Genomic DNA, 27,928 nt, shown 5'->3' with positions numbered 1-27,928 from the left:
GAAGTCACCTCTACCTCTTAGAAAAATTGAGCATTAATTTCATCTTTTTTTCTATCTTTCCCACTTCTGTTGCAAGCTAAGAAAAAGCATTATACTGTTTATAGGGTGCAGGTTTTGTAGCCTAAGAAATCTTTCCAAGATTTGCAGTTGTAAAGGATGTAGAATATGGTGAAGATCTAAGACAACAGGGTCTAATCTTGCTAGTATCAAATTGTCAACATTTTATTGATTTTTTCTTTCATTTAGCCTCAAGAGCTTCATCCCAAATAATAATTTCTCTATTTACATATGATTTCTCCTTACTGGAAAATCATTTTTTTTTCCTTTTGGTGTTTTAGTGGAAAGCACTTTACCTTTTGTAATGAGTAAATTGTACGTGCTGTTAGAGATGGTATGCACTTAGAGTAAACTAGCTCCTGAGCACAATACATGCTTTTAATGCTGCTGTTGACAGAAAATCCATACTTGAAGTAGCATGCTCTTACACTGCACCCTAGACACAGTGCAGAACACTTTCATGTTGAATACTGTCAAACACCTACGTACTCCAAGGCCTCAGAAGATGACTGGTTACACTGTCCCACCCACTCCACATCCAGATCCCTGGTACCGAAGGTGCTACATATTCACACAACTCAAAATTTCTGTTCTAACAGGATTTCACTGCAGAGCAGATAAAGACAAAACAAAACAACAACAACAAATAAAACCCCCCAAAAAGCGCTTTGGGAAATATCTCTGTAAAAGGTGCCAAGTTTTAAACAAACAATTTTTGTTTATTTAGTGCTTTGAAAGAAAATGGGTATTTGGGAGGTACCTGATGAAAACCATGTGTGTGATGAGGGGATGCTATTCCAGTTTACTTGCCAAACTACTAGTGCTGGCATACCCATGCGGGGAGACCTAGAGGCACTCTACACAGAGCCAGAATGCAAAGGTGAAAGACTCACTATTGTTCTGTTCATTTTAGAAACTTCTGTGTTTGAGTGGGGTTTTTGTAGCATAATACTATGAGAGGACCCTTCAGGGGAACTAGTTTGATGTGCAACTGATGCAGTTAGTTCTTAAGTATTAATATTAGATTAGATATTTTGCTTTCCTAAGGTTTCAGGTGGTTAGTTTTCTTTGCCGTGTTGCCTGTGGTGCATTAAAATTTCATGAGAACCTCTGACATAGCGCAATGAGATTTGTCACTAAAAATGCTTTGATAAAAGGAAAAAAACACATTTGATGTACTGAGTTTTAGTACTGCAGAGCTGTAAAAATTCATCAGAAGATCAGCAGAGTCTGAAAATGCATGTGCTGAATATGAGTGTATCAGTGCTGCTGTACAGAATTGATAGGTCCTAGGCAGTCAGTGCTGTGAGGCTTACTTCAAATGGGCAATGTCAACTTGCAAGCCCAGTCTTTTAAATGTGTCAGACTTGTGGTCTGCCCATGTGTACTTCTGCCAGGGAAATCCACAAACTCAAATTTAAATTGATTGTGAAAGGTGGAAGAGGGGAGAGGGTATACTCCTTTTAGTAAGAGACACCAAAGTATCGTATTTTCAAGGTTATGTACAAAGCTGGCCTCAGAATTTGTGATGCTCTTTAGATTCCAGGCTAGGGCTGAAAGAAAGATTCTTTTGTTTTTCATGTTTTAGGAGAGACCTGCAGCTGATTTCCATGAGTAAAGGTCTATGGCCTTGCACTTCATTACATACTGAGCAGTGACATTTAAATAACAGAGAATGACCCCTTGATTTTTAAGTAGTTAAGATGTTCCACAAAACAAAAAAGACTGGGCAGGAACTGACATTTCTTTTATTGAATTTGACTTAGCTGAAATCACTGGAGAGGCAATTTCTTAAGGAACAGTACAAAACAATAATATTTAAGACACTGTAGCATGTCCTGTGGGCTTAGCAGTAAAATAGGAGTAACTCCACAATACATTAGAAAAACAGTGTTTATTTGGTCACTATCTCTGTAGCACAGGAAAACCATTTTCTAGGATCTCCATCTCACACACAGCACCAGTTCCTGTTTTTCTTTCTGTCTGTGTAAGCTAGAATGTAGAAATTGATAGAAATCAGTCCCCTCTGTTCAAGACGAGAACATAACCTTTCATAAAACAATACAATCTTAAAATTTAGAAACGTAGTATTTGTCTCCTTAATTAAGGTCATATTAAAAACCCAGAGGATAATAATCTGTCCTAGCACATCCAGTGAATGGCTTCTGATTTTTGCTTTTAACATTATTTCCTAATTCGTTAATGGAAATTAATTCACAAATGGCTTCATAAAAATACTTTCACACAATTGCAATATAATGATTTTTTTTAAGGAAATATTTATACCTCTGTTTTTGTCACATTAGTTCAGGTTCATAAAAACTACAAGACAATTCCAGTGTGCTGATCCTCTGGTAGTACCCCATTCTGGTCTTTAGTTATGATTGGATAATAGTTTGTCCATTGTTCTCTTTTGCTGATTTACAATGAAAGTACAAACATACTCCAATGAAAACTTTTATCCGTTCATTATCAGTAACGTCCTCAACTATGAAATCAAGTGTTAACCATTCACTTCTGCTTTTTAATGCTGTTGGCCTTGTTTCTTAAGAAGCAGCAAGAAGTCTGATGTGGAAGTGAAAAGCGTGGGGGTTTGTCCAGGTGTAATTTCCATCCAGCTCTGAACATCCCTCTTCTTGTTAAGCAGATCTTTGTCCTTTTCTTTCTCTAGCTACCTCCTGCCTATTTAAGCCCTCATAGTGAAAAAGTCAAGTAGGTGTGCAGAAATACATGACCTACCTGCAGGTTTGTTTTGCATTTCAACATCTGTACTATGAACCTCAGTAAAACACTGTAAAGTTAGTGGGTGTTTTTCCTTTTGATGTGTATTAATGTGTGCAGAAACAGACTGAGTTGCTAATTACATTACTAGATGATGTACTTGATGATCTCTAGAGGTCCTTTCCAACCCCCACAATTCTGTGAATCTTTGAATGCATCCTTAAGTAATTTCATGCCGTTCTTACTGCTAGTGCACCAGGGCATGGCAGCTACTTACTGTATCTATCTATCTGCATAGGTTCTATTCTGAGGTTAGTCGTGCTGCTACAGTGTTACTGCACAGGTTCAGAATAACATTTAACATTTAAGATACACTATTTTTTTTTTCTAGATTCCTTTTGAATAAATTGTCTTTTGGTAAGAGGCCAGAAAAGTTTGGAGAAATTCCAGGTGGCTATTTAGAAATATAGATTGGCTGAAAATGATGTGTTTTCCATCAGATCACATGTTGATATGCATTACCATGCATTAAAAAAAAAAAAAAAAAAGATGAAAATACTTTTTATAGAAAGCTATATATTTGCTGATGGGGTTTGATTCAGAGCCTTTGGAGGCCTTATTCTTGCCGTGGAGGATTAGTTTCTTAGTTGTCAGAGAGGAACATTAATCTTGACATATTTGATGATGTATGAATGTCAGAGGGATTTATATAGTCAACTTCAAGGGTCTAAATTAGGAACTGAATCCTTCTGTACAGCCTGAGAAACTCAAAGGCAGTTCAGAGAGCTTTCCTCTATTGGCTAAGAATGGATCATAGCAAAAGCAACTTCCTATCTTACCTACCTACAGTCAGGTGCCTAAAATAGATGGCATGAATAATCTCTAATATGAAAATCAGCATTAAAGAAGGCAGTAATGAAAGTTAATCCAGTTATCTCTATGATAGTTACAGCCCATTGTGTTTTTCAGGACTAAAGTTGAACCTCATGCTTTCCTTCAGCCCAGGTCTGCTATATGTAAAAAGAAGCTAAGAGATCATTTTCTTTCTGTTCTTCCTCCTGATAATGTTGTCTTACAAAGCTAAAGATGTGATGTCCCAGTAAAAGTAACTGTCAGGTGAAGGTCACAGATTAAACTCTTTGTCTCATAGGCTGCAAGTATGTGTTGTCACCAAAATACTACGCTGCCTGATATAAGAATGTATCTGGAGATATTTGGAAAAGTCACATTTTACTGGACTAAATAGAAAAGCTTCTAAGATCAGAAATTGGTTGCTCTTCTTGATAACTCTTTCAAATACTGTGTGGTTGCCCTAGCAAACACACCCAGCCCACTTTTTGCTCTGCAGCCCTCAGAAGTGCTGCAGTTAGCCAGGCGAACCTTTATGATCTCCCGGCAATCCTACTGTATCAGCAGAGCTGTGATGGCACAGCAATTTAGATGCATAGTGCAGGTCTCTGCAGAGGGCTAGAGAAATGTTGATGGTGAAAGGGAAAAAATGCCATTCGCAAAAGCTGGGTAACAGGAAATGCTTTCATTTTAGTCACACAAGCACATAGTCAGGAACAGCATTTGTATGCAAGGTTCTGAATAAATGACAGCTCATTTAAAAGTAATATAAACAGTAAATGTGGCTCTCCTACGTGGAGATCTGTAGGTGGGAAGTGGAATCAAGTTTCAGCATTGTGTATCTGTCGAAATGAGACGACGGTGCTTTTGAATAAAGATAGGGCATGTGAGGTTCATTCATCATTTTTTTAATCCTTTCAGAAATGACTTATTGCCCAGGCAAAACAAAGAAAGTGACCAGTTCCACCACAGATTAAACATGTATGATCTGAGGTGAATTTGGGGAAATTGGATTCTCACCAGGTGTTCCAGCAATTTTATCTTTTCTGTTGTGGCAGTATCCAAGGGCCCAAGCCTTTGGGTTGATATTTAAAGGTGATACTAGGTGACTTAGAAAGAGAAGTCTGGTGCCTGCTTGTGATTTAAACACATATATACCAAGCAATCGTTGCTGTGTATGGCACTGAATATCTACAGGCATACTGGTGTCTGTTTTTCTCTGTGCTTTAGAGGCAGGGAGATTTGTGGACTAAAGACTATTAAGTAGGAAAAGTTTATTTATGGAAAGGCTTAAATTCTTTATAAAGGCATCCCAGCCTCTACTGAAGATGTGTTATGGCTTCATAATGTAGAAATCTAAAGGTTGAGAGCACTGTAACACTCTCTGGATTCAGAGTGTTACAGTGACTGATATGCAGATGAAACAAAAGACACATTTTCACTGACCCATTCTCAGGATTCCAGGCAGTTCTGTGTGAGATGAAAAAAGCCATATTGATATACTTAATCCTGGGTACAGTTTATATCAGTGGGCACTGTGAAAATCCCATTCTGAGCACCTGTGGGTGACATGAACTATCTCCCACCAGAACAATTTAGTACAGGATATAGATACTGTACATAGAGCATATGGGAAAGAAATGGCTTTGTTCATGGATCATCCTTGTCTGCAGGGCACTATGCCTCATACTTCCTAGGCTGCAGTGTGTTTTTTTCTACCTGTAATGGACCTGAGGACCACTGCTCAGACACAATAGCCTGAAAAATGCTGGTTTAAGGATGCCGGCTTAGTGGGCTGTGATTGCATTAATTACAAACCATGAATCATGGACATTTTGTTCCTGCATTTATAAAGATTAAAGTAGGCTGTATAAATAACAATCATTACAGAGTTTTTAAGTGGATGACCATTCTTGCTTCCAGTAGCAAATTTGGAGAGCTCGTTATCTTTATACTTCCACTAATGGGAGGGACATTTCTTTCTACTGTTAGAGATACAACACTTCAGTTATTTTTGCTTCTCTGCCAGCGTTCTTCTTTCCTGCTGCAATGGGCTACAACAGATGGTGTAATAGCAAATGGGCATATTGTTTCCAGCCCTGAACTACCCAGCAAGCCTTTAAGGAGGTATCTGAAAAAGCAATCAGTGAGCATTAGGCAAAATTTAGAGTCTACAAGTTTGTGTCTAGGGTGGTTAAAAACACTTTGTATTTCATTTGGGATTGGAAACCAAAGCTGAATTATTTTTCAGCAAATCTACAGCACAGTTATACACTCTCAGGGAAAATTCAGCCACCCTGAAGGTTTACTAGACAGTCTACTTTTTGGGGTACCATATTCTAGACCAAAACTGTGGCTACTATGTCAAGATCAGCTCCATCACTGTTTCTTTATCTTTCCCTGCATGCTTAATTGCCCATGTATGCAGAAGGCAAATGCAATCCAGCTGTCTTGCACATCAGAATTACTGTCAGTTCTCCATGACTACAGTCAGTCCACCAAGATTAACATCAGTTCTCCAAGGGCACCTTTTCTCCTACAGACCCAGTCTTGTGGGAGTACAACTTTACCTTTTGAGGGAGAAAAAAATTACCTTTTCATTCTGCATCAAAGACAGTTTCTTTTATTTTACATCTGCAAGAAAGTTGTGTAACTAGATTGTTCATTTGCATTTCTCTATATTTCATTGTTTTTGACTAGATTAGCACCACAAATTTTAAGGATGACAAGTTCTCTCCGTCAGACCTCTAGCCTCACAATTTCACCTTTGAGACATGGAACCATCTTTATTTTCCTTGACCATTTTCCTTTTGCTGTATGACCAAACACTGTGGAATGGAGGTCCGTATCCCCTCTAAGAGATGATGTTCCTCCACACAGAGCTACTTTCTGTCTCTCAGTTTCGGTGTTGAAGATCATTCTTGGTTCCCTTGCACGACTTCTAGATATAGTCCGCTTTTTACCTCATCTAAATCAGATTTGAAGGCATCAGAATAGATATTTGAAGACATCAGAAATGTTCCTGGCTGTCCATGCAACAACTGATAGTATAGTAAAACTAGAATTGTGTAGCATCAGTGCCCAAGAGATTTATTATTATCTAGGGCACTGTGACTTATCTTAGATGTGAGTAAGAGTTCAAAGGAGAATTTTGGTTTTTATAAGGTGACATTAAGTTGCCAGGAATGGCAATGGATATCAAATCTGGTTTGCCATGTGCTACTATGAGGTAATGCAGACAGTGACATCACCACATTTATCTTATCCTGACTTATGTCTCAGACTTGGGGAGTTACACTAAGTAATTCCCTTGTAGCTTTCCACTTACTGAATTAGACTTCTTGGCAGCATCAGGATGGAAAATGATTGCTTCCTCTCCAGGCATCTAATGCAACCATGCAGTGAATTTTCTTATTCACATTCAGTCCAGAAAAGTCAACATAGTTCCACAGAATGCACTCAGTAAATAATATTAATATTGCTGTTCTTATTCCCTGAGACCATTTTTGCTCTTGGTTAATTGATTCTCATTTATTCTGTGAATACAAAATGAACAGTTTTGTTAAACCTCATAGTTACTCATATCTGCAGAGAAAAGCTTGGTATAATCTATTTCTTTCCCTGTTTTTCAAGACGCGCATAGATGATTTGCAGAGTCATTGGATTTCAAACTAGGTGTCTGATAAACAATCTGCTTCTGAAATGCTGGAATTTAGCTGCCTTTGCATACTCCAGCAAATTTCAGTATCTGTGACAGAGGCAATATTTACAAATGCTGCTCTTCCTTCTTAATTTTGACATACACTTTTCAGTAGTCACAAGAACATGAAGCGTAGAGCACAGACACTCCATTACCAGAAAGTGTTTCATTACCATATGTTAATTATATTTTCAAGAAGCCTTAGGAAATAACGAACATAAAAAATGCAACCATCTTCCTTTCAATTTTATTAGTGAACTGTGCAGTATAACTGTAACTTCTCCCAGGTTTTATTTACTGTAGGTAGGATTCTTAACATAAGAAAAAACAACACACAGAAAAAAAAATGCCTCTCCCTTTTCCTCGGGCATTTTTCCACAAAAAATAAGCAGCAAATAAAGGTGTGAAAAGAAGAGAAAGCCAAGGATTTCTGGGGATTGCTGGAATAAACTCTACTCGGTTCAGCTTTCTACATTATGTTTCTGTGTCTTGGGCAGTAAATCAGTGGCAAGCACCAGCCAAGACTTGGCAAAGTAAGTTTTCCAGGAGCTATAGCTAGGAACTGGATTGGCTCTTTGACTGCCAACAGTCTACCTTCAATAAGGTGACTTACTGAATTGGAAGCTAATCGACTCTGTGCAATTAACTTCCAATGCTCATTATCACTTTGATATTTAAGGTACTTGTAAAACTGATGAATTTGTACTTATGATTTCTCTGAAGTGAGGAAATATTACAAGTCCAATTCTCCAGATGAAAAGCTAGATGAGAATTATCTGTTAATATTACTCTACATGTTAATTTTGATAATGGTTTTATTATATTAAGTTTTTTGTATAGATCACAGACTAACAAGTCATCTTCATTCCTCCAAGTCAATGTGACAAGGAAAAAAATAGTGAAGGACATTTGCAGCCCACTAAAGCAGGCAGTTACATAGTTGTTTGGGTGTAGTTTTATTACCCAAAGCCTCCTAAGGAGATCACATTTGAAGATACTAGGGCATTTCTTTGGAGTTCTTTGTCTTCAAATGGAAGGGCCCAAGAATGCTTCCTGGCTGAAGACTTGCCTGTGAACAAATGTTTCCAGCTTAATAAAGGAGACTGGGAGATGACACTATTGTTTCCTGTGAAGGCAAAATATAAACTGGTGTATCCCTGTGTCATTCACCTGCTGATTTAAATTTGCAAGGCCTGGAAGATAGGAACAATGAAGTTCCTGCTGAGATCTCCAAAGCCAGGTGCTGACTCCAAAAGAGCAGGCTTGAACTCTCTTGACTATAAGAGCAAGTACAAGCGTATGTAATTGGAAGTACTGTTGTCATTAAACTGGCCACCACAACCTTGGATGACCCATCACTACTGAAGATCAACACCAAACACCAAGACATCGCTGGATCAAGGAGTGGTGAACCTCTTTGTTTTGCTATATTTGTTTATCTCTATGCCTGTCTCTCTTTCCCCATTTTCTATATTGTCTCATTATCTTCTTTCATTCTTTTACTCTTTGTAGTAGACATTGCCTGATATTGTCTTACCTTTTACCCTCGAGTGGAATATTAGCTGTTGTTAAGAAAGCACTCAATAAATTGATATGTGTATTATTCCTCTGAGTCTTGGATGGCTCAACCACAGTAGCAAGCCCTAATAACTAGGTGAGGTGCAACTTAGGAGACAGAAAAAGATTCACGTCCCTTGAAGCCCACTGTGTGGAATGAGACACTCAAATGCCTGAGATATCAAGAGAAAAAAATGTATGCTCATGTCAGGTTCTTTTACATTTTGGGAATCGGGTTAAGCTGGCCTTTCTTTGGTAGAGCAGGGTAAAGTGTCTGAATGGATAGAAATATTTTCTGAGTGCAAACATATTTCACTTGAAATTTTCCAGCATGATCACAGTGTCTGTGAACTTACCAGTCTGTCAAACCCCACTCTTTGTTCTTGTATCACTGGGGGAATTCAGTCAGAGGCAAAAAATTTTAAAGACTTAGGCTCTGCAAGGTATGTGAAATGGCATCAGATAGAGGGAGATATGAGAGGTTTCCTGCCAGTGGAGATAGCTAGGCCATAAGTATAAGTTGTGTTAAAGAAGAAATCTATTCGGGAAAAAGTGTTTAGAAATACCCTCCCCACAGGGTAATCTTCAAAGTTTACACTTTCTGAGAAACTAAATTGCCTTGGAGATAGAAATCTGTAGGAAACCTACCTTTAGTTTAAATCTTCACAGAAGAGCTTGTTTCTAAGAAAAACTTTGGGGGAAAAAAAAAAAAGCATATGCTCAAAAGCAGACTGAGCGCTAGACAAACAGTAATATTATTCTCTGTTAAATTAGCTGATGAGTGATTAGTACTATTGTTCAACTCAGCTGTTAACTCTTAGCTGATTTCCTAGTGCTTAATTCCTACTTAATTTCAAAGCAATTTATGCATGAGCTGAGAGTTAAACATAGGCATAAATGCAGTATTGATGCAATCATTCTACAGGCATGTACTTAATAAGAAATACTCTCTGAATCCAGGCTTTGTCAAGATCATTATGTACCTACAGATTCCTGCATCCTCCAGTACCATGTTGAATTAGGGTGTAGTGAGGGATATGTACGAGTCTTATCTGTGAATGTGCCGAGTGAGAGAGACCATTGATTTTTAGTCGTGTTGAAAGAAACCTCAACCAGTTTGTTACATCTCTTCTCCATCTGGCTTGGCAATGAGTCAAGAACAACAGTGCTCATTTCTTATTCATGTATTATGCAAAATTTGCTTTGAAAACCTTGTCTATTGTAACACAAAAACTATATTTTTCATTTCATATTAGTACTATGTTAGGGGAAGATGTGAGGATGCTACTCAACTGATAAACCACATGTCTATAGAAAAGAAATAGAAAAAATTTGCTTAGAAATGCCTGCACTGATAAAACTGTATTCATTATTCTTCCATCTTGCTTGTTGGCAGAAATAATTAATATTTTAAGAATTCAAAAATTGATGGAAGTAGTAAGATTGAGTAAGCAGAAACTGACTGTCAGGAGATTAGGCTTTAGTTAGTAGGATTTAAATATGCCTGGCATATCAAAGCAATGTGACAAGTCAGTGTTTTCATAATGCTCTGTGTCTACCTCATAACTTGTTGTGAAAGGCTGCTGACTGTTGCCAGCTTGCTTTGTTCTTCTTATTATTTTTGAAGATAAGGAAGTGAAATGATTCAATTTCAGGAAGTAAGTCATTTCTTTGTGCCAAAATACAGACAGGAACTCTTGGTGAGGGAAGATAAATTAGAGATCTGACTCCTGCATCACAAGAAAGAAATCAACATTGTTTGAAAGGAGCCTTGATGTTCAAAGTGGTGTTAACTTTTCTAACATCGCAGATGTGGGTGTCAGGTGAGTTTTCTATGTGAATTTTGTAATGTGAAATGGAACAGACTGCTGAACAGAGGCACTGTTAAGGTCTGATTTTCAAAGCTGGGGATAATTTTAGGAAAGAGTAGATCAGAAGTGCTAACAATTTGACATATAGACCTTAGTCAGTATGGCAATGGTGTAGAACATCGTGTTGCCCGCGACTAGTGGGATATGTCTCCTTTTTGTCACTGATTATTGCAGCTTCTTCAAAACTGTGTTTGCTGTCCCTTCTCCTCCCATCATGTAGACTGTGTCCAAATCACCAGCAAACAGTTCTCCATCCAACTCTACTTTAATCCAGTAAAATAGCCTTTCCTATGTGTCCAGAAATGGCAGAACTCCTACCCAGCACAGTACCAACAGTAGCTTCCTTCTGGCATATCTCACAAGGACCAGTTGTCTCTGAATTAGTCCTAGCCAATATTATCCTAGTAGTGCTTATAATCATTTGACCTGGACATCTGTGTCCTTAAGCTGATTCTTCATCTGCTGCAGAAAATGCACATGTTTTCTAACTAGAACAAGGCCCTTTACTGTTTAATTGATCTCTTCATATTAGGAGCCATCTTCTATTACCATGTTGACCTGTGCATTTCCTCTGACAGTGAGTCCTACATTTGTATAATCTGTGTGATGGGGCCATTTTCCACCCACCTTCCTTCCAAAGTCCTTCTCACAACAGTTGTCCCCAGTACTATTCCCTGATGCCATCAGGCAGAAAGTGGACTGTGACTACCTGAAGCATCATGTACTTTTCTGCTCTTGTCCCATGTTACTGCTCTGCTGCCTATATTTGACCATCTTCTGCATATTAATCTGGGGTTGTGAGCTCTTTGAGTAGAGGCTGGCTTGAAACTCCTATGGATACATGTGATCTCAGACTGAAGTTTTCAAAGTGTGCTGTGAGACCATATCAGCATATCTGATGGAAAATACCTCTGGCACACAAAGAAAGTGACATTAAAGTCACAACCAAGATAAGAAATGAAGCCTTTTATTACAGATGACTCACAGGCAAATGCAAAACCCAGCCATCAGTTCTTCAGAAGAAGACCCACTGCAAATCTTCACCTCCTTATCTTGCAATAATTCTTACATCACATGTAGTCATGGGCCACTCTCCCCACATAACTGCATACCTTGGTGCAATTGTTTCAGGTATGGGTTTATCTTCAATAGGACAAGGCCATGGGCAGATCAGATTGAGATCATAAGCAGGAGTTGATTTATTTGCAAAGTATACATGCGAAAAGTTGGGGACTATGTTCTTTTGATTTTCCATTTTAAACAGATACAATAGACATCGAAGGAGGACTCAAAATTGCTGGGAAAACGTATTAAACATTTGTTTAGTAGAAAATTTGTGTAATTCCTACTGTTTCTTACAAAAAAAAAAAAAAGCAACAGAAAAAGAATAAATGCATCCTATATACACAAGCAATACAACACAGCAGTCTTGTAAGCAGGGATTAGTAGCAAGACATTGTGATATAAACTGTACACTTTTTCTCTTGGGAAACTTTTTAAAACTCCATAAATTCAGGCAGTTTAAGGCCACAAAGAGAAACAAAGTACTGACTATGCTCTTGTTTCTATTCCTTATTGTTGTGACATTTTACAAGCCAGGTTTCTGTACATTCTCCCACATAATTCTCATTCTCACACAAAAAATTACTAAATAATTTACATCCTTATATCTTCCTTACTTGTTTAAACCAGACCACAGGAAGCTATTTTCACTCTTCAGTGCAAGCACATAATTGATGGAGCAACACTGTAATGAAGTTCTTTAGAAAGATTTTTAGCAGAAAAACACTAGAGATTCATCTTGAACTATTTTAATCTGAACAGTTCTATAACAACAGCTGGGGATATAACTTCTGGGAAATGTGGATGCTAATTCAGACTGGGAGATAAGATTCAGTGAAAACAAAGAGTTGCAGCTGCTGCAACTGACACAGACACTACTACAACTAGCAACATCTTTTGAGATCAAAGGCAGACAGAGCCCCAAGAAAAGCACCCATCCATCTGTCTTATGACAAGTTGAAGCTGCACGTTGGGTGGGAACTGAATTCTTCACCATTCAACTTGCATTTTCTTATTTATGAGAAAACTTCTTGCCATTTTCATACAGATTCCTGTAAAGCTTAAATTCCCCTTTCCCTCCCAAACACTACCTGTGATTGCCAACTGTGTAACAAAGAAGGTCATTCGAGTTTTCCGCTTCCTTCGCCATGTAGAGAAGAGCACGATGGCATTTCCAGCAATAGTGACAATGAAGAGGATCCAAAGAGTCACCAGCTGCTCTGTCTGCATTGGAAAGGCAAAAAAAAAAAAAAAATCATATAGGTAACTGTGTGGATAATGACTTGGGTTAAGCCAATCAGTTAACGTAGGACAAATGAGATGAGAATGCAAAAAGCAGTGCAATGTGAGTTTTGGCAATTGAAATTTAATTATTTAGACTAAAAGGTATTCTCGTTCTTTCAGAAAATACCTCACATGCATCATCACCAGTGGTGTCCTTTCCAGCTTGATTTGCAGTGCCTGTATGTTATTTCTGCATTCACAAAACCACTAGCAGTGCCTGTGTCCAGCACTGGACACTAAAATGAGAGACAGCCATCAGCTTTCTCTTGTTGCTCCAACAAGCTGTGAAATAACCAACTGCCACACTTTGTAAGGAATATTGATAGACGCACTTCTTTGGAGAAATGGGGGAAACAAATACTCCTCTCCTTCCCAGCCCCATTGAGTATGGGTCATCCACAAGTCCTGTGAAATTCAGACATCCACTCCATGATCTACAAGTGTACCAGGATTGAAAAAAAAGCATGACCCACTGTACGGAAAAGTAAAATTGCACAGCACGCAATACGTGATGACAAAACGTCCCCTAGTGGCAGTGTGTACAAAGAAAAGAAAAATAAGAAAAGCACTCCGGAAGCATCATGATCCTCTGACTGTAAGAATAACAGCATACGTATGTGCATTTATTTGTGAGTGCACACACAATTTTCTCCCTCCCTTTTGGCCTAGTGAAACTTGTCTGGTCTTCTCTCAGGGCAGGTTAGTTACTTTTCTGTGGCTTCTCTATAGATTTCTCCTAGCCATGTGGGACTGCAAAATTCAGTTTCTTCACATCAGCCAACCAGCTCTGATGCCTGAGAAGCACTGAGTCTGCAGAGCATGAGGTCAGCTTGGAGAAAATATTCAGCATTTCTATAAACTTCTTAGAAAACCTAGCTTGCATAGTGCATGTATGACAAGGAGAAAAACGATTCTTCTGCTCTTCTGCAGAGACAAGCAGAACAGACAGCATTTTTCACAGCAGCATGCTGAAGGGCATAGGACAGAGAAACACAAAAGTGCAGAATTAAAAAGTGCTGAAGTATCCAACAGGGATAATATACATGTTGTTATTACAGCCAAGAGGAGAAAAAAAAATACAGATGGCTCAGCAGAATCGATAGCCAGCATCCATAGTTCCTTTTTGACCAAGGAGTCATCATCAGCCAGCTCTGCTCATGTCAGGTAGTGATGGTACTCCATGACCTATGTGGCCATGCAGGAGGGGCAAGACCCACTTGCTGTATGAGCAATTCCAGGCTGTTCTCCATGCCTGAGCCCAGGGATTAGTTTAAGCACACAATGAATGCTGTGTTTAGATGGTTTCATTTTTCCCAGCACGATAACTTTTGTTAGTTTAATCTGCCATTTGGGTCACCTCGTCTAACTTTAAAGCTCTAAAGAGAGGCAGCTACTCTAAACGGTCTTTGTAGTGTAGATAATGGTAATATCTCAGACATGAGTCACCATTCATCTCACCCACCCTGGGATGGCTGTCTCTGCTGATTACATAATCACCTATACAAGGCAACCAGTGTGACCTGGATACTTCACTTTTAGACAAAAAAACAAAAACAACAAACAAGCAAACAAACAACAAACAAACATTTTTTTAGATCTAAGAATTTCTTGGTCAAATTCCCTTTATAGAATTTGGCAGAGACAAGGTGAAACTATGCTTATGGGGACACTTTGTTTTGTATAGAGATTGGAAGGAGGCATCTTTTTGGAAGATAAATAAAGCAGGGAAAAAAAAAGGTACGATTTCATTTCACATTTGTCCTTGAAATCAACTGGTTCTTTTAAGGAATTGACTAGTCTTTTCCATTTCAGAAAAAAATCTTTCATATGTTAAAAAAATAAAGGACAAGACTTGCTTTTCTCTGGTGCAAAACTGAGAGAGCACCTTTTAAAAAGAAATTCTGCATTCCTGTATTGTAATGATAAGACTAACAACAGAACAAGGCTCTGACACAAATCTTTTTGCAATTTCTACATAAGAAAAACCTCAGTGTCAGCCAAGCCGGTGTTAGAGGGGGGCTTCCTTCCCCACATAGGGGTAAGCACATGAAGTGAGTCCTCTGACGAAGTTAAAATGAATGCTTTAAGCTCTACATAAATGCACAATTAAACCAAACTGCAGAAATGATCTAAGAGATGCAAAAGCTGAGTAAGGGGAGCTAAGTTTGAAAGACCATAGACGATGGCATATAGACAAGGATTTTATTCATTTATTTGTGGTAGCTGCTATTCAGAGAGAAGAGAAAAAGATCTCATTCTTGAGGATTAAGGAGCTACAATAATAGGCAGCTTAAATCACTGCAGCCTCCATCGGTCTGAATTAGCTTGCAGAATGAAAACTTCTGGAGGTATTAATGTGATGCTCACCGTGATAAAGGCTTTCAAGGAAGCTACGACTGGAATTCAAAATGTTCCTGATGAACTGGAAACATGCACTTGAAAAAACAGGATTCCACTGAATAAAGGAGCAGCTCGGGGCTCAAAGGTGCAGTAGGTGTAATGATATCAGGCTGGTTGAGCCTTCAAAACATCACCCCCAACACATAGCAGATGTAGGTTCCCTGCAAGTAGAACACTACCACTATGGCCAGGCACTGTGTGCCCTGGCAGCCTAAAGAGCCAACCGTACCCAGGAGTGGTGCATCAGGCCCACACTGCCAGCCCAGTGAGGGAAGGGGTTGTCCTGCTGTGCTCTGCACTGTGCAGCCTCACCTCCAGCACTGGGCGCTGGTTTGGGCACTGCAATCTAAGGAGTGCTACAAAGACAGGGAAGGGTCTAGAGGGCAAGGAGCATGAGGACAGAGTGCTCCCAGACATATGGTTTGAATTTTGGGTAGTCCTCTGTGGAGTCAGGAGTTGGTCTTGATCCTATGATTCCCCTCTAACTTGGGATATTCTGTAATTCTACAGTGAAAACAACCACAACTACCATGAGACCAACACATGTTGCATGTCTCTGCTCTACTGAACCCATCTGCTATACCATGTCCTCTCTGGGACACCACACTTCAAGAGTGGCATAGGGTAAGGAGTTAACAGCAGTTTAGAGGACATAGGTGGGCAAAAAGAGTAAATTATTTAAATTGCTCAATCTAGCAAACATCAGACTCCAGGAATAGATGAGCATATATCTGAAGACATGAAAAGGTTGTAGATAAAAAGAAAAGGAATAATATCTTCTGCTGATCCATCACATATTGACCCAAAATCAATGACCCAAAATTATAGCATAAAATTCAGGATGGCTATTTAAAAAATTTGTCTTATGTATATACCTATATAGATTGATTGAGTCAATGAAATCTTCATTTATGAAAATAAGTCTAAGATCTGAGATATAGCTGATTGATACCTGAACTTCACTTCAGCTGCATTGTCTAGAATTCTGTTTTATACATCACACTGAGGTTGCTTAAAAATGGATGTGTTTCATTTCGTGTTATGTTCATCAAGCAGAAATCCTCTTTTTGTTACAACCTTCAGCAAGGTGATTTTCAAGAAGAAAAGAGCACCACTGTTTAATAAAACCTTCCACAGACACCTATATAAAAAAATAATAACATCTCTTGAATCCTTGTGCAGAAGCTTTCATCAAGGGCAGTTTTTGCAATGTGTATACTAACTACATTACATAAGAAAACCATGAGGCAGACTAGTGCCATGCAGCAGTTCTTTTAGATCAGAAAAATTAAAAGTGCTAGTGACCTAATTAAGGTTGCAGAACAAATCAAAGTCAAGAGGATTTCCTTGGCTTCACTATTGCCATTGTTTATGCTGCTATTCCACAAGACTGCTGTTTGAAGCATGGAAGTGCTTGACATCTGGAGCACTTATTCATGTTTTACTAATTTGCTTTAAGATTAAATCCAGCTTTAGCCAATGAAGTAAGTCTCTTCATGGATGAAATGTAAGTGAGGAAACCTGTCTGAAAAGCACATACACTTTTCTTTGCTTGTTATTTTGTTTCTCTAACAAAATTTCTGAATTCACAGGCTGCAATAAGTCTAGCATGAGGTGTACTGTGCTTAATATTTGAAACAAAGTTTGTCTCTGTAAGCCCTGTGTAACATTCGCTCTTGGCTCATATAACATCCAAGGCAGAAAGGATCCTTATGGATTCTAGGCATTTGTTCTATTATGATGTGATTCATATTTATCTTGCATCAATGACAAAGTCCACCCTTGCATTCTTCTTTCAAGTTGTCGTTCCGTATCTCTGAGTTACTGTAGTGTGAGGAGTAGGAATGGAAAAAATTTAATACCTTTCCTAACGTGACTGGCTGGTGTCTTAGCATAGGGTTAGGAGGCTTATAGTGAATTCAAGTCATCATCGGCCTGCTGCTTTCCTGCTTCATGCCCTTGGTCTGTTGAGTGATGAAGACACTACTATCCTACTATCACGTGTTGGTAGTGACATAGGTCTTCAATCAGCTTTTGATTATGTTCTGGGAATATGTGAATTGTATGACTGCTTGCATTTCATTCATTTAAAAAATGATATTAGAGTTGTAACCTATTGCAGCAATTGAGATGTAATCACAGAATAAAGTAAGCAATTTCATGAGGAAGTTCCTCTTAACATGTAAAAAGAACACATATATTTGCTTGCTAAATTGGGAAACTGGCATTGTGAAGAGCATTTTCACCACTAGTAAATTGCATTGCACTATTCCAAAGGAAGATTTAATGAAAAAAATAATAATAAAAGAGAGAGAGAGAGAGATTTTTCTCATCTCCTGAAATAACACTTTAACAGCAGAGCATGTAAGCAAATGGAGGATCCCAGGCTTTGGATTATTTTGACTGTTACAGAAGGCATAGAGTCTTGAAATCTGTTACTTTAGCTGACTCCATCTAGGGTGGATGAAGGGAAGGGTTAGTTTTTCTAAGGCAGTCACCATGCAACTTTACTGATTCAAGCTGGGGATTTATAGTCAGTTCACTTATGTTGGACTGCAATATTTAAAGAAATAATAATACAACACAACTGGAACAGTTTACTTAAGAAGCTGCATTAGAGAAGGATCAGGCTGAGTATTAGGAAAAGGTTCTTTCCCAGAGTGTGTTTGGGCATTGGAGCAGGTTCTCCAAGGCAGTTGTCACAGCCCCAAGCTACCAGAGTTCAAGGGGCATTTGAAAAATGTTCTCAAACATAGGGTTTGAATTTTAAGTGGTTCTGTATGGAGCCAGGAGTTGGACTCAATGATCCTTCTGGTGCCTTCCAATTCAGGATATTCCATGAGTCTATAGGAGTTCACAAGAAAAGGACAAGAAGCACCACATGGAAGTTGCAATACAGGATATTTTGATTATATATTAGGAAAAAGAAATCACTATGAGCATAGTCAAACACTGGAACTGGAGTTCAGAGAAGATGTGGGACCACTGCCTTTGAAGATGTTCAGAACTTGATTGGGCACTGTCCTGAGCAGTATGGTATGTTTTGAGCTTGCTTTTGAGTTGGCAGCCCAAGTATACTTCAGTCACCCTGCACCTAGATGGTACACACATAAGCATGCCTAATACTTATAATACCTTTTTATCTTAAAGAATATACTTCAAGTGTACTTTTTGCAGATATATATTCATAGAATCATAGAATCACCAAGGTTGGAAAAGACCTACGAGATCATCCAGCTCAACCATTTACCTATCACTAATAGTTCTCTCTAAGCCATGTCCCTCAACACATCTAAATGCTCCTTAACACCTCCAAGGTTGGTGACATCACCACCTCCCTGGGCAGCCTATTCCAGCACCTGACCAGATGACCTGACCTGATTCAGATGAGATCTTTGCAAAATATATATACTATTTATTGTACCATAGAAACAAAAACAACTCAGATCTCTTTGGGAACTGCTATTTACATCACCCTGCAAATCAGGTGTAAATGCTGGTGGGAATGACACAAACACATCAATCTTAATTAATATAAAAAGTCACGGGTGGTGTTTAGCTAAAGCATGTGCAGAAGTTTGAGATGAAATATTTCTGCCAGGGTGTGACAAGGTTAAACAACAAGCTGTCAGAAGTAAAGTGCAATCAAAATGAAACATTTATGTTTATTGTGATTACACAATATAAGGGCTCCCCATTCTTGAATGCATTTGAGACCAGGTAGGACTGGGTCTCGGGCACATTGATCTAGTGGGTGGCAACCTTGCTCATGGCAGGCAATTGGAACTAAATGATCTTCATGGTCCTTTCCAATCAAAGCCACTCTATGATTCTCTAATTCTCTGATTTAATGTATAAAAAAGAACAAACTTGGTTATAGGAAACATCTGCTTATCTTCCCATGTTGAAACTTCATCCACAATTTGGATTGAGAAAAGAACCACAGAAATCTGTTTGATGATAAACCATAGGTGCATTATATATATTTTAACAGTAGATAGCAGGTCTCACTGTCAGAGGACAAAATAAAAGGCACCAATAATTTTACCAAGAGAGAGATAACAGTGCTTTTTAGAAGTAAGACTCATACAATGTGTGTTAAACATTCAAATGTGAAAGTTTAGATGATTAACAAAAAACTACCTACTACTTCTCCAGAAATGTCAAAAAGAAGAAGAAAAAAAATGAATATTTTAGGGAGGAGAAAAGCCACAAAAAACGGTTGGATCGTTCTTGATTCATTTTAAGATGAACTGTGTCTCGTAAGAAAGAAACAGAAGAAATAAATGGAAAGATCGCTGAAATGTTATGGCCTTTTTGTCACAACTAGCAGAAATTGTTGTACTGGCCATTCGTGCAATAAAAGTATGCTTTGAAATAATGTTTTCCACCTAGCTAGGCAAAAATGAGAAGTTATTATACAACACTCACAATATACTCCTTAAAGATTGTGGAATGCAATTTGACTGACATCAGAAAACTCTTAAGAAAACTGGCATGAAGGTAACAAAGACTGAGGAAAGAATTATTTCAAATCTAAGTTTTATATTTTTTTCTTTAAAGGTTCTTCCACTGCAATTTAATTTGATAGGAAGGCAACAAAGTCCTCTAGGAGTTGATTTTTTTGGTAACTTGGCCTGGAATTGAGCCTGATTCACACTGCATGAATACTAGCTCAGCCTCAGGTCTCTCTTGAACTACAGATTTTCCATCTAAGCCCTGGGGTTAGAACACAGCTCTGACTGCTATGGACCTTGACTATTAATTAAGCAGTTTCTCTTCAAACACCAATATCCCCAAGCAAGCTTAACAAAGAAAGCATCTCACACCTCTCTGAGTCAAGCACAAGCTTTGAATTCAGCAGATGCATTTGTCATGCTCTATAGTTTTCCCATCTCCTGCACAGTATCTGCTTTACTGGGATGATTTCTCACAGGATGGCTGTGTTAGCCTTCCAGCACATGGCTGTGGGTTATTATTGAATGTATTGTTGTATGAGGCCTTCACCACACGTCAGAGATTCTGACAAGAGTCACTTCTCCGTGCATCTTTATTCCTGAAAGAAGGGCATGGCTGGAAGGGGACCTAAGATCTTTTTCTGTTCTGCCAAACTTGGGAAGCAGTTTTGCATGAATTTGTATCTGAATGGTATGGCACTTTTAGTCTGTGAATGCTAATATGTTCTAGAGAGAAAAATCTACAATATTTTCTACATTTTAGGTGCAAGGATAACTATTCACTAAATCGGAATACTTTATCATAGCAAGGAATAATTGTGTTACTAAGATTATTTTCACTTCTTTTTGAAATACAGCCAAACTCCACTGATCATTTTTTGTGAATCCACAGTTTTTAAAAATATATTTCTTGGCTCTCACTTTACCATCTCGGCTGAGACAGGGTCACCGGAGTGGGCAACATCTAATGCATGCAAAAAGGGCTTTCTACACTCCAAGATCTGCTAAACAAAACGTCCTTAGCCTAACCCCAAATACTCTGTACATGAGACTAGGGTAGAAGGGGAAGATTTTAAGTCAATAACAAATGGTAACAGTTCAGTTTTAGTAGCAGACTGTTCACATTCACCATTTTGTTGTGTTTTGGTAAATGGATAATAAACTGGGACATTGCTATTCAGATAGTGACCAATTGAGACATATAGAACAGATAGTGATAGGACAATGGCAAATGCTTTTAAACTAAAGGAAGGGAGATTTAGATTAGATGTCATGGGGAAGTTTTTCATGGAGAGGGGGGTGAAGCATCAGAATGAGTTGCCCAGAAAAGTTGTGTATGTCCCTTTTCTGAAGGTGCTCAAGGCCAGATTGGATGGGGATGTGGGCAATCTGATCTAGTACTTGATCTAGCAGTTGGTAACCCTGCCTGCAGCAGGAGGGCTGGAACTCTCTGATCCTTGAGGTCCCTTCCAACTCGTCATTCCATGATTCTACTGAGTTATTTCAGGGATTTTTTGAACAAATGTGTCATAGAAGCTTAAAAGAAAGGAGTTAAACAGATTTCCCTAATTTTGATGTCATCAAGAATGATATGTTTTTCGTTACGTATCTATTTTCCTAGAATAATTTCAACAGGAAGAGATAATATTAGGTCACTCAATAGCCCATCCATAATTGTATGGTTTTGATAGCCCTATTAAAAACTGTGAAATTGTTCCTTCTTAATCACAGAAAAGAATAAGATGATTAAATGTGCCTAATCTGTGAAATTAAAACAGTTCACAGACCAGAGACATTCTAAGCCTATTTATATAGGTGATGCAGACAGACACAAACACTATCTGTGGGTCACGTGGACCACAGAGTCAGAGGTGTGAGGGATGCTGGTGTAAAACTGTTTGAATTGGTCGGCTCACAGCTACTCCACGCTGGGCTGTTACTGAGCCAGCTCCCTGCTGTGCTGCATTTAAGCTAGCAGATGAAGCCAGCCCACCCAAGAACACTGCAGCTTTGTTTCACAAGGTGAGCAGCTATTGCCTCCTCAGCGTGGCAGCTCTGCTCTAGCAGCGCTCCTTACAGCATATTGCAGTGCCTGCATTCAGGAGTTCTTGACACTGCATTTGTGTAGACTTAATTCTCCTCTCAATCCACTGAAAGATAGTGAAGTCACTTATGAATTATTTGGCTTGCTCATTTTCCTAAAATGTCTGATTACATTTGCAGAGATTACTCCAGAAATTTGACAGCACCCATTAATATTTTTCTGTTATGTATTCAGGGATGGGACGCTCTGTGCAGTCTGCTTGAAAATCTGAATGAGCAATAGTAACAGCAAATGCCTTCCAGGAGATAAAGAGACTCTTGAATTTGGCTGAAATGATTGCTGAAATGATAGGGACACAGATACCAGATACTGACTTAAACAGGTTCTGAGAACACCTGGGGACAAACCCTTGTTGCCTGATATTTCTGCAAAACTTGTCTGAACAAACCTGCTCTCCTTGCACTGATTTTCAGTGCTTTGATGGAAGTGATGGGTCCTGGCATTTGTAATTAAGATTATACTCCATGGATGAGAAGCACGTGGTCTTGTATTTGTGCTTACACTAGCATGGCTCTACAGTCCTGTTTAATATCTGAACTAGCTGGGCTACAACATGCAGGTATTGGCAATGCTATGGTGTCAGGGGAGGATAGCCACAGGCAGACAGTTCTTCTGGGAAAAAAACCCAACAACTGGGAATCTTAACTATTCATGATGAATCATTTGTAGTGGATTTAATGTGCACATTATTTTTCCTAACTATACTTATCTTTCACTGCCACTGCTGAGATGCTGCTGCACAGCAAAGGAACTAGGGTTCTTGGGGCTGGAAGAAGGAAGACATCAATGTATTGTCCTGTGATTGAGGTTTTCACCTTGCAGCATGGGACAAGGATTCCCAAAAATCCTTGGGGGAAAGCAACAAAACCGTGTGCCACTGCAGAGATGAAGGCTCAGATTTATACATCAGAAAACAAAATGAGAAAGTGCAACCTGATGGTGGAAGGCAGGAGATAGATGGCGATGGGAACACCACGTACCACTCCTGCTAAAGAAGGTATGATGGCTGGGACTTTTCAGTATTTGAGTGCTCTTACGTTTACTCTATTGCATCAAAATAGAGCATCCCATTGTCCAACAGTTATCTCATATATAAGAACTGGGAACTACTGGAATCTTTCTAAGCATCGAAGCTGCTGCAGCTGTGCAAAAAGAGGTGCTTCTTTAACCTTTGCAAAGATTTCAGCCTTGTTGGCCACAGGAACTCCTTACTCAGCTGGGAGAACCTATTCTGAGATTTTGGCTTCTCCCCATGCTCTCTAGGAAGGCTTCTGGATGGCACCTTATGTCTCAGGTCCCCATGAGTCAGTTAGGCAGAGCTGAGGGACTCTGAAAGTAGAGAAAAGCCACAGGCATTCTGATAATCTTTGTCTTCTACAGCTCACTGTATTTGGCAAAGGGCAGTTGACACTCACAGAGTCTTCTTACACAGAGTCTTCATTTAAGAGTCTTCTTAAATGCATGTGGGGGGAGATTGTAAAGGGATGTAATAAGCTCTCCATTGGCTGGGGAGGTTGGAGCTGTGATTAATACCAATTTGCACATCTGTTATGAATCTGATGCCAGAACAGCCAACAGAATTCCCTGCATTTGTGGTTCCAGATGGTGAGTTACCTGCCTCATGAAAAGGCCTCAGGCAGAGATGTGGGCTGCGCTTTCAGCAATACTTTGCCATGTAGAGGTTGGAACTAGAAAATCTTTAATGTCTCCTTCAATGCAAGCCATTCTGTGATCAGAGAACCTGCAGGTAGGGATGAGCTGCTGTCTTTGCCATGGAAAGTTCTGTCTCATCTCATAAACTCCATGACACACCTGGACCTGCCCAAAGGATGTGAGAACAGCTTTGAGCCCATTACACATGGCAGCAGCCTTACAGCACACCTGGGGGTAAAGGCTCATCAAGCAGCTGGTGAGGCAGCTATCGAAATGACTAACAGAAAGGAAGAGCATGTTCCACCAAGTGGATGAAATGCTTCTTTTCCCAGACAAAAATAAATAAATAAATAAATGTAGGTAAAAAAAAGAAATCTAATTGAACTGGCAAAATGTTTTTTTTTTTAATCTGAAGCAGCATGGGATTTAGCTATTATGTTCTAAAGAGGAATTGAATGAAATTCAAATGGTTCTGAAAGGGGAGCAGGGAAGCATTCACAATGTAGCCCATAATAGGGCTTTTTTGGTGTTGAAATGCTCTGAGTAGCATTATTTTACTTTTGTCACATCACCATCGTGATATAACCCAGATATTACCAGTGGGTGGGTACAGGCAGTCCTTCTGAAGCATGGGAGGAAAAGCAGAATACAGTGTTCTCCTTTCATCCCATAGTTTGAGCAGTGTTTGAGACATCTACAGAGCTGCCAGCTGATAAAATTCTTAAAAAGACATTTGCGCAGGAACTGTTCCAGGTACTGCATGAGCATCACTCCCTGGTCACATTTATCAGTTTAGATCATATTTTCCTACTACATCTCTTAAGGTAGATAACAGACCTCTGTATTTCCCAAAGAAAAATAGGTGTGCTTGCTTGCTTTGTGTTGAATGTACAGTCAGTTGGCAATCCCTCCTCGAGCCACAGGCACAGCCCATGTCCAAACTGAGGCTTCTGCCTCATGTCCACACAGGGGTCAGCCTGCACATGTGTGGTGGCCATTGGTCAATCTTTACAGTCAGGAACAGACTACAGCATGTTTGAAAATACCAATAAATGGCCAAAGCCCATTTGTAGCTGCATTTTGAGCACCATGGTCAAACGATATGGGTTTTTAATCTACTCAGCCTGTTTCAAACTGACCTTTTATTTCTCTAGCTGCCAAACCATAGCGTCGTGAAGAGGAAGGAGATGCTGGGCACCTTGCTGGAAGGGACAAGGACATGGCCACGACACAGAATGTGGATGGCACAGCACAGGCAGCCCCATCAGCAGGTATCAGCAGCACCTTCCACACATGAGCTCTCATGGAGAGCTGAAATGGTTGGCAGAGAGCCCTGCCTCACATAGTAGATGTCAGCAGGTGCATTTTCCTCCTTCCCTGCAGCAGCAACACCAGCTGTCACTTGTCTCCCGAGTCAAAATATTTCCATGCCTATCAGCAGTCAGTAATTGATGTGAAATCAGTGAACCTCCTTGCAAAGTTCATCTCATATTTGCCGAAGCTAGACATCAGGCAGCAGAGTGCAAGTCTAATGAGAAGCTCTCAGCTAATAGAATCAAGTTTCCTTCAGCAATGGACGAGCACGCATGACTATCCATGGTATCCTAATTATTGTAATTTACTCAATCTGCCCTATTAAGAAGCATTTTTCTGCCTGGGGACTTTCTAATCATGGAATTAATTTGTCACTTTTACCATTATAAAATACTGCTCCCATGACATTGTTCAGATTTACAGCCTTAAGTGTGGAGAGAAGAGAGGAGATAAGAAGAAAATTGTAAAAAAAGGTTTTGCTCCTCACTTCTGCTGCTTTCTCAAGAGCCTTTTAAGAGTCTAACACGGAGAGAAAGGGAAAAAATAAAGAGTATTGTGTTATCTCTATCTTTCCATATGGAAGTGATCTGTTTGGTTCTGAGCTCCACAGGGAAGGCGGTGTACTTCTTGTAGTAACTGCTTTTTAGTAACTTGAGCACAACTTGTTCAGTGCATCACTACAGCAACGTAACACATGGCATGCAGCATGAAACTGAGCAATGACAACAGACACGGAAAGCTGAAGCAAAGATGTAACTCAGCACCTCTTTCATCTGTTCACTACAATCACATATTGCAAGGGTGATGTTTATTCTGGGAGATGAATGAATATACTTCTCACGTCATTCAGCAGCATTCACTCCTGAGTCATTTGTCTGCTACACTCTAACAGTGATGCTGCATCCTCCTCTCAGGTTTAAAAGAAAACCTAGCCAGTTAACTAATTAGAGCTAATCCCTGTTGTTTTTCACACACACACACACACACACACACACACACACACAAAACCCTCTTGCTTGTGTGCAGTGTTTGTTGCAGCTGTGAAATAAATTCCGTGTGTCAAGGTGATGGCTAATAAGAAATTACACAAAAGATGTGTTAAACTACTACACACTTTTGATTAAAGATGCATGTATCTCTACAATGCCGCTTTATAAAAACATTACCACCCCCTCTTGTAAAGGGGATACAATTTATAGGATCTGCAAGTCTGAACTCTAAAACCTGCAACTCTTCCAGTACATGCCTCACATATACTGTCGGTTGTCTTTGCAGGGCAAATGCCACCTAAATCTGGGATAAAGCATCAATAATCCCAGCTGCCTGCCTGCAGAGGTGCTGAGACGCACCGAGGTTGTGAGAAAAGTAATGCACTGGCTGTACCTTAAAGGAGTAGTAAAAGGATTTCCACTCCTCTTCCTCCAGCACTTCGGTGTAAGTCACGGTCTCGGTGCAGGTGACAAGGGTGACATCCAGCCAGCCAGTGCCAGCTGGGGAGCTGCTGCTGGCTGCTGTGGGGCCAACCTCCATGGCCAGGCTCTGCTCCAGCTAGCTGTCTGGGCGCTTGTTTTCCTAGGAGTTAATGCAGCCAAACCTCTCCTGTAAAAGCACAGCAGCAAAACCAGCTTCTCACTGCTCCACCACTGGCTACCAGAGGCATCAGGCTTCAGTGCAGCTGAGTGATAAGAAAAAAAGCAAAGTGAAGGAAAGAAAAAAAAACAAAAAACAACAAGCTAGCATCGGTCCCTTTGTGCTCTCCTTCAGCACAACTCTAACAACAGCCATTCACATGCTCTTTCAGCAGCAAGACCAGTAGTTGGTAAGAAGTCAGCACACGTGGAGCCATCCATGTGCATTTCAGACTGCCAGGCATCCACAGCTGCCACAGCTGTAAAAGCATAGACCTGGAGAGCAAGCATGTATTTAGCACATCCAGAACTTGTGCAGCCTCATAGGCTGCTGCGCATCATGACAAGTACACTCCTAAGCAGAACTTAATCTGTTCTCACAGCCATGTCCTGCCAATCCAATTTCTCAGTTTCCCATTACCTGCAGGGCTGGAGTCTGTGGAGGCTGGAGAGACCTCTGAGTGTCACAGTGATGTTCAGATCTTGGCCTGGACCATCCAGAGGAAGGTTCTGGTTCTGGCCCATATAGATAACTGGTACCCTTCATGATGAGAAAGAACCAGTGCTAATCCATACACACCAGTGATAGATATTTAAACAACTGAAAATCATGCGTCCATTGGAGTATGCTCAGATAAATCATGTTTCAGAGCAACCATACTGAGCTGCAATCAACAGGGAAAATAGTAATTAATACACTGTCCAAAAGAAAGGAGGAATTCTCTTTGAAGTCCATCCTGAATGATTGCTCAGGTTGGCTCAGAAACTCTTCTCTGAGGCATTCAGGCAGCAACCAAGCTTCCAGAAAACATCCCACATCACTTTCTCTTTTCTCACCTTGCTCTCTCATATTTATGGAATAAACTAAAACTTCTTGCACCATCTGGTTGTTTGTTTGTTTGTCTCTTTGTTCCCACACAGCTGATAGGCTCGAGCGTATGACAGGCACTAAGAGCCTTCTCAGTATTTCTTACACTCCTGTCTCCAAGTATTTTTTGTCGCTGTCACTGACCTGTTTTATTGTTGTCTGTTTTGCTAAAAATGCTTTTCGTTGTTGTTTGCTTGTTTTTGTATTTATTTTCAGAATTTTAGGCCATGGGCTGTCTATGATACCATGTCTATAATTAAACTAATTGTTTAGGAAAAATATACTTACTTTTTAATCCTCTACAAAGTTGTGTTTGCTCTCTGAAATTTCATGCTTTGGGTTTGCTCCCTCTGCCCTCGCCAGTATTAAGCAAGCTATTAGAATACCTCTGAAATTAATGGTG

At 39.6% G+C, this 27,928-nt stretch overlaps 1 protein-coding gene across 1 annotated transcript in view; it reads right to left on the bottom strand.

Annotated features, from left to right (window-relative positions):
* NPSR1 (neuropeptide S receptor 1) overlaps positions 1-26,559 on the bottom strand; it is a 60,359-nt gene extending 33,800 nt beyond the window's left edge. Inside the window, exons 1-2 of the mRNA XM_065753574.1 lie at positions 26,413-26,559; positions 12,909-13,041 (exon numbers count right to left, since the gene is read on the bottom strand). Of these exons, the coding sequence (XP_065609646.1) occupies positions 12,909-13,041; positions 26,413-26,559 (280 nt within the window). The remainder of the gene's footprint in view (positions 1-12,908; positions 13,042-26,412) is intronic.
* Positions 26,560-27,928: the final 1,369 nt, after the last annotated feature.

The sequence above is a fragment of the Cyrtonyx montezumae genome, unplaced genomic scaffold (assembly GCF_038088225.1).
Source record: "Cyrtonyx montezumae isolate F1298 unplaced genomic scaffold, pur_monq_1.0 scaffold_8, whole genome shotgun sequence".
Classification (NCBI taxonomy): domain Eukaryota; kingdom Metazoa; phylum Chordata; class Aves; order Galliformes; family Odontophoridae; genus Cyrtonyx; species Cyrtonyx montezumae.
Note: the sequence above shows the minus strand (reverse complement) of the source record. Positions and strands in the feature narration are given on the sequence as shown.